Below are 11,881 nucleotides of genomic sequence, written 5' to 3' on the forward strand. Positions count from 1 at the left end.
TGTATATTCTACATAAAATTCAAGTTGTTTATATTGGTGTAATTGACGTTCAAATGTCAGCGCTTTGCGGCGTCGTTTTTGAAATGTCAAAAACATGTACGTCGAATCTCCCTTCTTGAACTCCAAGATTACAGCAGGGTTTGTGGGAGTGGATAGCGTCTCGAGCGGGAAAATGGAAACGGGTTGCGTCGAGTGTTTGTTATGAAGATATTTACAAACAGTAGAGGCATTTAACACAGTGTTGTGTTTTTAGTTTAGCGTTTTAATCAAGGAACACTTATAAGTAATGCTGCTATATGTTGGCGGTATAACTAGCCGGTTTAGCCGGGTTTAGGGCTGTAACGTTAACCGTTAGAAGTAAAAGAGAAATGCTAAGAGACGAAGTATGGAAGAATGAAGGAAAATAGTTAACATTAAAAAATATATTAGACTCAGATATAGGAAATAGTACGATAAATGTGTTGTTTCAGTTTCTGAATAATACAGGTTTAATGGAGAGAATGTAGGATAAGTATATATAGAGAGGTAGAAGATGCTGATATAGTGTGGGTAGAAGGGAAAGTATATCTGAAGGTTAAATAAGGATACAGTGGGATATTGGGATTTAAAGGGAATTGGGGTGGAAACTGGAGGAGCTGAACACGCAGCGCTAGTGGGGTTTCCCCCCGATGAATCTGGATGTACAGACTCCGCTAACCTCACTCTTTACTGAGTGACTGCCATGTGCCAAAAACGGACCTTGTTGAACAAGCCCACATTTACCTTGTTCCAAATAGATCTGAACATATAAACCGGGTTTACTGCATTGACCTTTATCAGTTCTCATTACAACTGAATTTCCAAATGACGTAAATAGCATAGACTAGGTAACGCCGAAAGAAAAAAGCATTGTCATCAGTGCAGTCCAAAGATATTAATGAATCCCATGATTCATTAAGAGTTACACGCTACTGCACTAGCGTGCGCCATTGCGCTTCCCCACAACATGACATGTGCTTGTTGTCTTGCAGTGTGTTTCGCATCAGCAGATTCGTAACTTCCGGCTATTTACATTTCGCCATTGGACACAATAAAGCGCTCGCGGACGTGACAGTGTATCGAAGTCATATTTTATACTTTTAACATTCGTTTTCTTATGTATATTCTACATAAAATTCAAGTTGTTTATATTGGTGTAATTGACGTTCAAATGTCAGCGCTTTGCGGCGTCGTTTTTGAAATGTCAAAAACATGTACGTCGAATCTCCCTTCTTGAACTCCAAGATTACAGCAGGGTTTGTGGGAGTGGATAGCGTCTCGAGCGGGAAAATGGAAACGGGTTGCGTCGAGTGTTTGTTATGAAGATATTTACAAACAGTAGAGGCATTTAACACAGTGTTGTGTTTTTAGTTTAGCGTTTTAATCAAGGAACACTTATAAGTAATGCTGCTATATGTTGGCGGTATAACTAGCCGGTTTAGCCGGGTTTAGGGCTGTAACGTTAACCGTTAGAAGTAAAAGCTCCATGATGAAGCACGACTCTTTTTCCAGGTGTAAAGACAGAGGTGCTGTGCTGTTTATCTCTTTTAATTAACTTTTAATTTTCTCTTTTTTTTTTGTAAAAGTAGCCTTTGAAAATAACAATGCTTTAGGAAGTTTACGTGCTTATGCTGTTCAGTATATACACTGAATGTATGTGTATTGTTTATAAGTCTAATTGTGCTATATTGATCTTCACAGATTCAAAACTCGCCGGACATAATAGTGTATCATCTAAAAGCAAAGTTAAAGCCACATGTGATGCTCTTCAGAATAAACCTTTTAAAGGGAGAATATTTTACTTGGATCTGCCATGGAATATGAAAACACAACTCTTGGAAAATGACATAGAAACACTTGGTGGTGTAAGTGCAGTTCACTGTTTATTGTTTTAAGTATAATCTATCATTGAGGCTGTCTGCGCAAAATATAAATCTTTTCACATGCAGGAAGAGAATGCCCTTTAAATTAGTAAAATTAGACAGCTGTCTCTTTAGAAACTCAGCAAAATGACTAGTTTAATAAGCTTCACATTTATACACTTCTCTCGATGTAAACAAATAAGTGTATTATATGAATTACATCTGTTTCTTGGTAAGAATGAAGTGATAACGGTCTGTAACTGAAAGGAGTGGTTCACCCCAAACCTTCAGGACATCCAAGATATAGATGAGTTTGTTTCTTAATCAGAACAGATTTGGAGAAATTTAGCATTACATCACTTGCTCTGTTCTAAGGAAGAAACAAACTCATCTACATTGTGGATGACCTGAGGGGGAGTTAATTCAAAGCAAATTTTCTGTTTTGGGTGAACCATTCCGTTAACTCAAAATCTTGACCATGCACATGTAATCACAGATGAAGTAACCTCCTGTATGTTCTGGTCAGCAGACAGTGGAAAAGTTCTTCAGTAAGGAGATCAAGTATCTTGTGTCCAGTAAGCCGGAGGCTCGTTATGCCCAGCGTCTCCTGCCGGACTCTCCTGTGCCCAGTCCAGATTCAGGCGTCAGCTCTCCTCATCCCAGCAGCAAGAGGGAAAGCCGTGGGCACAGGGGCAGCTCTCAGGGAGTCACGGATACGGTTAGACAGGATGCTTTTTGTTCTCAACTTCATTGGGAAAGATTTTGTTTCTGGGTTCCCGAAGTAAAAAACCCCCGAAACTAAGCATTTTAAAATGTTTAAAGTCTTTAAAATGACTTTTTAAATTTATGCAGTAAATGTAATATTTTTATATTTTAAAGTGGAGTGCCTAACAGCGCCCCTTAGCTATTCGAAATTCACTCTAAACCACGGCTTCATAGGGATCTTTGCTTTTATATAACGTTGGGTTAGCATGCACTTAGCCCACCAATTAAGTCAAAATTCACTGACATGTTTATCTTGTGCTGGAATATCACAGGTGGCTGTAAGTCGAGGCAAATCGCTTGTGGAGAGAGTTGTTAAGGAACAAGTGAGGCAATCTTTATCATGGCTTGTTTGTGAATGAACTCTTGAGTGAAGTCTTGAGTGGTTTATCAGTGCTCTGATTGAGGTTTTCTGTTCTGTTTTAGGAACGTGTTCAGATGAATGGGATCTTGGCCAATGCTGTGGAATGGGGAGTCAAAGTCCTGCATGTTGACGGTATTGTCTTTATCATCATTAATACTTGTATTGTTAGAGAAGTGAGATATGGTTTCACTATTTCATGATGTTTGATGCTTGACTTCCAAACAGATGTTATTTCTTATGTTGACCAGAAGAAATCAAAACTCATTGCAGTGAACGCAGCTAATCCAGTGGTGAAAAGAGCTGTGAGTAGTTTTTTTGTTCGTAGCACATTTTATTATATTTGTTTATATTAAGAACCAAATGTAAAAATTTAAAAACGAACCACTGTAAAAACATTGTTCAACCACTTTTCTGAATATTGTGTGTAGTAAACAACTATAAAATTTGTTGTTTACTGTCCTAAAGACTAAACTGAAACATTTGAACCTGATCTTTTAACATTCACCAGAAAATTACTCATGTGGAATCTGCACAGGTTTTCACAATTTCTGCCCTGATTGGGAAATCTATGGAATATAAATTTGGCTGCAAAGTGAGAAATCTGTGGAGCTGCAGACTCTGTGCAGCGCTACAAATAAACTTGTTATTTCTGTATATATTCAGTTTATCACTCTTCATTTTTAGGCCAGCATTCAGCACACAGACAAAAATACACACAGACACAATGGTAAGTAGAGAGTAAAGAACCTGTTTTAATATGTTGCATCCTCCAGTTGAAAAAGTTGAATATATAGCAGTCTTTATTTGATTTAGTTTTTGTTTTTTATTTCCAGCTGAAAGAATTTGTCGTCCATTTGTGAAAATAGAAGACTCAAGCAGGTGCGTTTCCTTTTCTTGTTTTTCTTGTTTCACATTAGTTGTCAAATTCAATAACAGTCTGTGATATTGTTTACTGTGATACTGTGTGATATTGTGATACTGTTTTTGCAGGCATTATTGTCCCATCTACCTTCCCCTGTCCAACACGCCTGTGTGCAACCTCCGATCTATTCCACCTTGCTGTCCATTCCTGATGGATGAACATGGAAAAGAAGATCCAAAGAGACAGAAAGAGCAAAGGTACAATGAGAATCAGAAATGTCTTTTTGTAATGCAGGCATTTTTGAGAGTGTGTCTGTGTGTGAATGAGAATCTTTTTTGCCTCAGGTCTGGAGGGGAACGAGGAATTAGAGGAAAGAAAGGCAGGCGCAGAGGACATGAAGGGAGAGAAAAGAGGAAAGGAGGGTACTGCGAGTGCTGTGAGGTCAGATTCGACAACCTAAAGATGGTAGGTGTTGGAAACAAGAGAAAGGCAGTCAATTTTAAATTAACACTTTGCATATGCTGTTTCTCATCTGAAAACAAACAAACAGTAATTATACATTTTGGGCTGAACCAGGATTTGCATAAAATACATGACATTTGTGCTCACCTGTTCTGACCTTCTGACCACCAGCACCTAGAGAGTGACCAGCATCAGGCTTTCTCTAAGAGTGAGGAGTACACAGTTGTGGATCGAGTAACTGCGGGGCTGACCTGCGACCTTACTAACATTGGCACACACAGCAGAAGGTACAAACGTCTTTAAAAATTGTAGTTTTCCTTATCGTTTACCTTTTTTTTTTTTTTTACTGGCCTTATGACAGCACTAATTTCAATTAGGGCTGCACGATAAATCGCATGCGATATTTAACGCGCATCTTGTCAGTAAAGTCGGTTCTTTAATCAGCGGTAAATCTCCATCACCTACGGGCTTTCACATGGAGCAGCTTTAAAGGGATAGTTCACCCAAAAAGGAAAATTTGATGTTTATCTGCTTACCCCCAGGGCATCCAAGATGTAGGTGACTTTATTTCTTCAGTAGAACACATTTGATGATTTTTAAGTCCAACCGTTGCAGTCTCAGTCGTATAATGGATGGCAATGGTAACAAAATCTATGAGTGTAAAAAAAACAGACAAATCCAAATTAAACCCTGCGGCTCGTGACGACACATTGATGTCCTAAGACACGAAACGATCGGTTTGTGCGAGAAACCGAACAGTATTTATATAATTTTTTACCTCTAATTCACCACCATGTCCAACTGTCTTTGGGCGCACGCACGACTTTCGGTGCGTGAGGTGTACGCGCTCTGGTGTAGTTTACGCAAGCGCCGGAAGTGATCTCTCGCGCGTATACGTCACTCATTGTTTGCACAGTCATTGTAGGTACGACGGCTAATCAAAATGGTACTTAGTCTGTCGTTTGCTCCTCCCGCGACAACACTCATTAATGTAAACTACGCCAGAGCGCGTACACCTCACGCACCGGAAGTCGTGCGCGTGCCCAAAGACAGTTGGACATGGTGGTGAATTAGAGGTAAAAAATTATATAAATACTGTTCGTCCCTCTGCCATAGGGTGAAATGCAGTACATCAACCCCTGTTCTGTGTGCTGGAGCCATGTTGCCTGTAAAGGAAGATGTGGGATCTGTAAATGGTGATTGGAAACAGGAAAGCAACGGGTCTTTGCTTTGGAGCTCTACAGCAAAGCAACCTCTTTCAGAACAGACCAGAGAAAAACCTCTGTTGGTTCGCAAACGCAGCAGAGGCCAGTGTGATTTCCCTCTGAGCAACAGGGACAGCTTTTTCGACCAATCCGATGTTCCTGAGAAGTCCCAGTCTAAGCGTGGATCCTTTGAGTGGGAATTCCACTCACAATCTGTTGTGCGGAAATCTGAAGGTGCATCTTTTCTCAGCAGAGAGCAGAACTGTGACTCTAATGCACCTGAATGCAGGACAGACCAACAATCCAGGACAAACCCTGACATGTGCACAGCTCAACAGTTCAGTGAAAGAAACCGAGAATCATTAACAGCATTTGAGTACTTTAGGACTAACTCCTGTGAAGTTTATTTGCAAAGTATGCCAGAAAATCAAGTTGAAAATTCAGCTCTTTGGCCTTTAGGCAGCACAGAACCCGAACCGGACCTCGATAGCCCCACTAATTCACTGCAACGGAAGGTTCGGAATGTCAGATCCAGAAGAAGAAAGCAAGTACCAGCCTTGCACATCGAATCTAGTAAAGAGAGAGAATCATTGAGCTCTCTTACACCTGTTAAACCTGTACTGGAGTGCGAGAACCCACCTGGTTATCTCCTGGACCTGTGGCAGCTCTTTCAGTCCAGTGACAACATGGATGAAGATTTTAAGGGTTTTTGAGATTAAAGCTGAGTAGAGGAATTTAACACGTATGTATGTGTTGTAAAAGTTATTACTGTGCCAAATAATATATAGTAATAAATAGGGCTGCACAATAAATCGCATGCGATATTTATCGCATGCGATTAATCGTGCAGCCCTAGTAATAAATCTGTTTTCTTTCATCAGTACGATGGAAAACGGCATTCTTACTATACAGGCTTTAAAAGAAAACTTATAGACCGAAAAATACCTACTGACTTTATACAGTAAATAAATGAGTGGAGATACTCAGCATGTACATTTGATGAGTGGATATAATTGAATGATATAACAGCATCAGATTTTCTTAACATGTTTTCCTGGTTCCTGTATTAAATTGCAAATATTTTTTTACAATGCTTTAAGTATTGATTTTTCTTTCTTTTTGTGTGTCTCTATCATGGTTATAAGCACCAGTGTTGTGCAAAAAAAAAAAAAAACAACATTTTAAGAAGTCTTCTGATTTGCCATGGGTTTCTATTTAACAGTGTATAATGTGTGATAAGTACTTTGGGGGTGTATTCATAACATCTGTATGAGAAAGGCTCTTTCCATTATCATCAGTGTTTCAAGACTTCAGTCCGATTAATATTCTATACACACTACTGTTCAAACATTTGGGGTTGGTAAGATTTTTTTTATCTAATGAATACATTTATTCAGCAAGGTGCATTAAATTCATCAAAAGTAATAGGAAAGACTTACATAAAAGAAGAAAAAGCTGTAGTTTTAATTTTAATCACTTCATCAAATCCCAACAAAGTTTTCACAAAGATATTAAGGAGCACAGCTGTTTTCAGCATTTTTTTCTTGTGCAACAAATTAGCATATTCAGAAGGATCACGTGACACTGAAGACTGGAGTAAAGATGCTGAAAATTCAGCTTTGCCATCACAGCAATGAATTAGATTTCATAACTTATAAATATTCACTTGTAATGATTTACTTTCAAGTCAATGCAGCATTGGTGAGCAGAGGCTTGTTTCAAAAACTTAACGGTTTAAAAATCCAACCAACCGCAAACTTTTGAATGGTAGTGTAAATACTCAAATTAACCACTTTTGTATATGACATCAAATATATTATACAAATGGAAATTCTGTGTTATTGTTTCAAATTCCATCTCTGTTTTAAAGACTTGCTTATAGGCTAATGAAAAATGTATTTAAAACAACGTGTTTATTCCCAGGGTATTTATTTATACCTGGTATTTTACATCAGTAAAAACCCTCGGATTTGTTTTAAATGTCTTCCATAGCTATTTGTTTATTTAGTTAATTACTGTAAACTTCGCAGCAATCGCAGAATTTTTCTGTTTTTGTTTTATGGTTTTATTTTTGCTCTTTTCTTGTTAATCTGAACATTATGAAATTATTAGTGCATAAAGCGTCATTATTCCCTGTATGGTTGCATACTAAAGGACGTTACGTTATTGAATAATTTGTAGTACGTTTCCATATCAACCACTGTTTCACTGTTCTTACGCACCCTGCGGGATCTTGATCTGTTTGGCGCAGAAGGTGAAAGCAGGTGGCGCGTAAACTACACTACCCGTCATCCCGACTGGAGCTCGCTCATGTATATTTATGAGGCGTTTCTGCAGTGAGGCGGATGGATATTATTGATGTCTTGCTGAGTAGGTGGTGGCTTCTGGTCGGTGAAGGAAAAAGGGCCTGATTTTAGTTTTCCAGAACGCACCCGCCTTCGACCAGTTACCAGCACGGTGCAGAGGCTGCTCGCGCGTCACTAATGGCAACCAGCGCGCGAAAGGATGAGTGTGCGTGCCTTCCTGAGGGAGAACGTAAATCGCGTATAACTTGGGATTTAACTCGTATATCGTATAATTTGGGATGTATATTATTAACCGCGATTTTCTGAAGCGAATGGATGCGGGAATGATGCCTCTCCGTGTCGGTATTTCCTCTCTGTGTCTCTTTGTAGCGGTGATGAGCTCTGTGATACATACCAGCATCTCCCTGCCTCATTACGGTGAGGGTGCATTTTTATATATTTCATAACGAAACAAAATAATTATGGCGTATTTTTTACCATATTAGTGTCGTATTTTACTCCCCCCATATTCGTTTCAGACGATGTAAACAACTATAGGCTACATGTAACGGTAAATAGTCGACCCTGAGCCGTGGTTTATCATTATTTATCCTATCTAAACAGAATATTATGTCCAATTTCATACGTGTACCTCGAGAGAAAAATCTGTACGTTAGGTGATAAAAATATGCTGCCGTGTTTTTATTATTTTAGGAGACGCCTTGGTAAAAACGAGGGCTCGGCGTGATGACGCCAGGTTCCTCGGGAGAGAGAACACGGTACCGGTCCGGTTAGTGTACCGAATGGACGGAGACAGTCAGGCCGCTCATGATGTTCTCAACACACGGGTCCGAATGAGCTCTGACACTAAACAGGTGTGTATTTTTTTTTTATCTCATGTTCGAGTGTCATCTGTGTATCACAAGGATGCTCTCTCCTCCCTTTGCCATTGGAGACACGCTGCTCTTGCAATGATGTTTATGTTTTTCTCGTTTACTCTCTTTCCGAGTCTTATAGTCAGACTCTGGGTGGTCTGAGAGCTCTGTGAAGATAATTCCAGTCATTTAAGGGTGATCTAATAAACCAAAACAGCACATTTCATCAGAAGATGCTGATGCTTCGGCCTCCTGAGGTATCTCGTGGCATCACAGCTTTGGAAACACAAAGGACACAGAAAGAACAAATGAGCAGCTCCTGTGTTGGAGCATTATCAGCCTAAATAAATATTGTATTATACTTTTACATTATTATATACTATAGAAACATCAGAGACTGATTAATGATGTAACTCCATCCATTATTCAGCAAAACACTGAATCAGGGACTCAAAACCTGGGCCATGATGATAAAAAGAAAACAATAAACTGGCAAATGTACGTTGTATTTGGATTCTCGGTTGAGCGTGTAATGCTATTAGAGGTTTATGGACATGCCATTTCTTTTGTTCTTGCTTTTCCTGTCTTGAAAGATAAGACTGTGAGCTGATATCACTATAACTCATAAATTAGCTTTATTTAATGTTTGAACGTAAACGTTATGTAACTGGTAAAAAGATTTTTAGAATGTTTTTGAAAGAAGCATTTTAGGCTCACCAAGGCTGCATTTATTTCATCAAAATATAGTAAAAACAGTAATATTGTGAAATATTACAATTTAAAATAACTGTTTTCTGTTTGAATGAAATATCATCTCTTCCTGCAATGGCAAAGTTGAATTCTCAGCAGCCATTACTTCATTACAGTGTCACATGAGTCTTCAGAGATCATGCTAATATGCTGATTAGAATGATTTTTGAGTGAAAGCTTAAAAAGTCTAAGCCTTTTTTGTCCATCCTGACTGCTCAGGTACTCTGTTGCTCATACTTTGTGTGACTGAATAATTCACAAAGGCACAGATATGCAATTGCTTGTGGCCTTGTTAATGTAACGAGTCTCTTTGACTGGTTAGAATGTCTGTACATGTGTCCTAGCATCGCTGTTTTGAGCTTTGGGCTGTGTGTCCACGTGTGGGGCTTAACCCTTTGTCTGACGTGTGCAGCTGAGCTCTGTGTAATTCACTCGAAGGCTTTTTCATCATGTCATGCATTGTATTGATTTAATCATTGTGGTGTTATATATGGTTCTACATTAGAGATTGGATTAGAAGCATATGCCAATGAAATAAATTTGATCATAAATACATTCTACAATACAAACTACGCTTAGGTCTGTTTTTAGCTCCACTTTTGGCTTACAATTGGATCTTTTTGAAGATGGTTTTATTTATAGAAATTCACTGATGCCTGAAAAAAAAAACAAAGAAAGAGAAGCTTGCTAATTTTAGATCTTCTTTTTTTAACGCAAAATGTAGATCAGAAATTATTTTTTTTTAAGTTGAGCAGTTTAAAACAATAATATGATGAAACGGCAATCGATGATGCCAAAGACAGGCTAATGGACAGAAAGCTGCAGCCCTCTCATCTTACACATTTTCTAGAAAACACTCTGAGTCTCTTTATTAGATTTGTGTGTTATAGTGTTATTGTGCATCTTGTTTAGACTTGACACACAAATACACACTCGAGGAGCAGTAGATGGATGTGGGTGTGACTCGGGGAGGGTAGCTTCATTCAGGGGGTCACTGATGGGTGAAATATATAGGATCTCCCCCTCCGCATTTCTTCCACCCCTTCGTTTTCCTTCCATTTTTATTGTTAACTACGCTTTGCTGGTTTAGGGAGAGGTGTGGTCCCTTGGAGGTGTTAGACTCCCCTCACCTCCCTCATATGCTTCAGACACACCAAATATGTTCTAATTTTTATAGTTTTTATTGTCTCGGCTTATGTGTGGCACCTTGAGATTTTCTTTTTGAAATAAATATATACTTTTGATTAGCAAGAAAGAATGCATTCAATTGAGCAAAAAGTGAATTTTACAATTTCTGCTTCAAATAAATTTTATTTTTTGTGAATTTTCTATTCAAAGAATCCTGAAAAAAGTCTGTCAAGGATTCCACAAAGTTATTAAGCAGCACAGCTGTTTTCAACATTGATAATAATAAAAAATGTTTCTTGAGTGCAAATCAGAATATTAGAGTAATTTCTGAAAGATTATGTGATGCTAGCTTTGTTTACATACAACCAAATAATCCATTAGTAATTCAATTGATGCTCAATCAGATTCAAAAAGCCTTCATGTTAATACCTCAATGCGAATGAAATTTAGATTGGATTGAAAGGGTGGTGCTGAACTGAAAGAATCCAATCAATAGTAAAAAAACTAGGCATTTAAACACTTGAATACAACTATCTTCTTAATCGGATTCAAAAATACCTTGAAGGTTTGTAGCTTAAAAAGTAGGACGTTGCAGTTTAGGGTCCGCGATATCTTTATATGATCTTATTTGCAAAAGATTTGAAATAATTTTGGTTTATTTGTATTTAGTTTTCGTTTTTTGTTTGTTTTAATAGCAATATCTGGCAACACTGCATCGCCGGCACTTAAACTGACAGTAATAAAAAAAAAAAAAACATGGACAGGTTATTGCTGACAGGATTCCACAATCGGTCAGAAACGTTATCAACGCTGTCAAAACAGTAGCTTTTAAAACCAGGGTTCCCACGCTTCTTGAAATGACTTGAAAGTACTTGAATTTCAGACATATGGATTCAAGGCCTGGAAAGTACTTGAAAACAAACATAGGTCCTTGAAAGTGCTTGAATTAAATTTGAAATTAATTTTGTTTACGCAGGGATTAAAATTTTCCGTCGCTACGACGGATTTCCATCAATTGGAAAAAAAAATGAGGGGAAAAGAAACATGTAGCGCATATTTGTTGTTATTGTTGTTCTGCCGGCACACCAAAAATCATTCCTGGCCACGGCTGCAGCTTCTCAGTGACAACATAGTGATGCCGCTCGCATCATTCACAGTTGGGTTATTAGCAGAGAGCACAGAGCAGGACTTGATTTTCGCCGCGGGATTGCGGCTATTAATAACAATTGTACTCATTCCCGCAGGTTCCACGCTTATAACGCGATGACAGATGACGGAACGTATCATTTGCACGTGCTTTTGAGTCTT

At 38.4% G+C, this 11,881-nt stretch overlaps 2 protein-coding genes across 4 annotated transcripts in view; both read left to right on the forward strand.

The window, feature by feature from the left end:
- Positions 1 to 1,092: 1,092 nt before the first annotated feature.
- On the forward strand, positions 1,093 to 6,331 carry LOC107686229 (protein DBF4 homolog A-like). Of its 3 annotated transcripts, none has more exons than XM_016483142.1 (12): positions 1,093 to 1,544; positions 1,720 to 1,883; positions 2,407 to 2,598; positions 2,918 to 2,968; positions 3,069 to 3,138; positions 3,232 to 3,308; positions 3,691 to 3,733; positions 3,840 to 3,885; positions 3,997 to 4,125; positions 4,213 to 4,333; positions 4,502 to 4,617; positions 5,447 to 6,331. In XM_016483142.1, exons 1-12 carry the CDS (start codon positions 1,505 to 1,507, stop codon positions 6,246 to 6,248), a joined length of 1,851 nt encoding a protein of 616 aa, XP_016338628.1. In that variant the 5' UTR covers positions 1,093 to 1,504; the 3' UTR covers positions 6,249 to 6,331. The 3 variants fall into 3 exon arrangements, with proteins under 3 accessions (XP_016338628.1, XP_016338637.1, XP_016338646.1); XM_016483151.1 differs by having other exon boundaries at positions 2,410 to 2,598; XM_016483160.1 differs by having other exon boundaries at positions 1,093 to 1,532.
- Positions 6,332 to 7,887: 1,556 nt separating this feature from the next.
- Positions 7,888 to 11,881, forward strand: part of LOC107686658 (disintegrin and metalloproteinase domain-containing protein 22-like) — a 31,337-nt gene continuing 27,343 nt past the window's right edge. The window contains exons 1-2 of the mRNA XM_016483744.1: positions 7,888 to 8,258; positions 8,535 to 8,695. Coding sequence (XP_016339230.1) covers positions 8,120 to 8,258; positions 8,535 to 8,695 — 300 coding nt within the window. The 5' untranslated portion in view covers positions 7,888 to 8,119. The remainder of the gene's footprint in view (positions 8,259 to 8,534; positions 8,696 to 11,881) is intronic.

Source organism: Sinocyclocheilus anshuiensis, unplaced genomic scaffold, assembly GCF_001515605.1.
Source record: "Sinocyclocheilus anshuiensis isolate Anshui unplaced genomic scaffold, SAMN03320099.WGS_v1.1 scaffold389, whole genome shotgun sequence".
Taxonomy (NCBI): Eukaryota; Metazoa; Chordata; class Actinopteri; order Cypriniformes; family Cyprinidae; genus Sinocyclocheilus; species Sinocyclocheilus anshuiensis.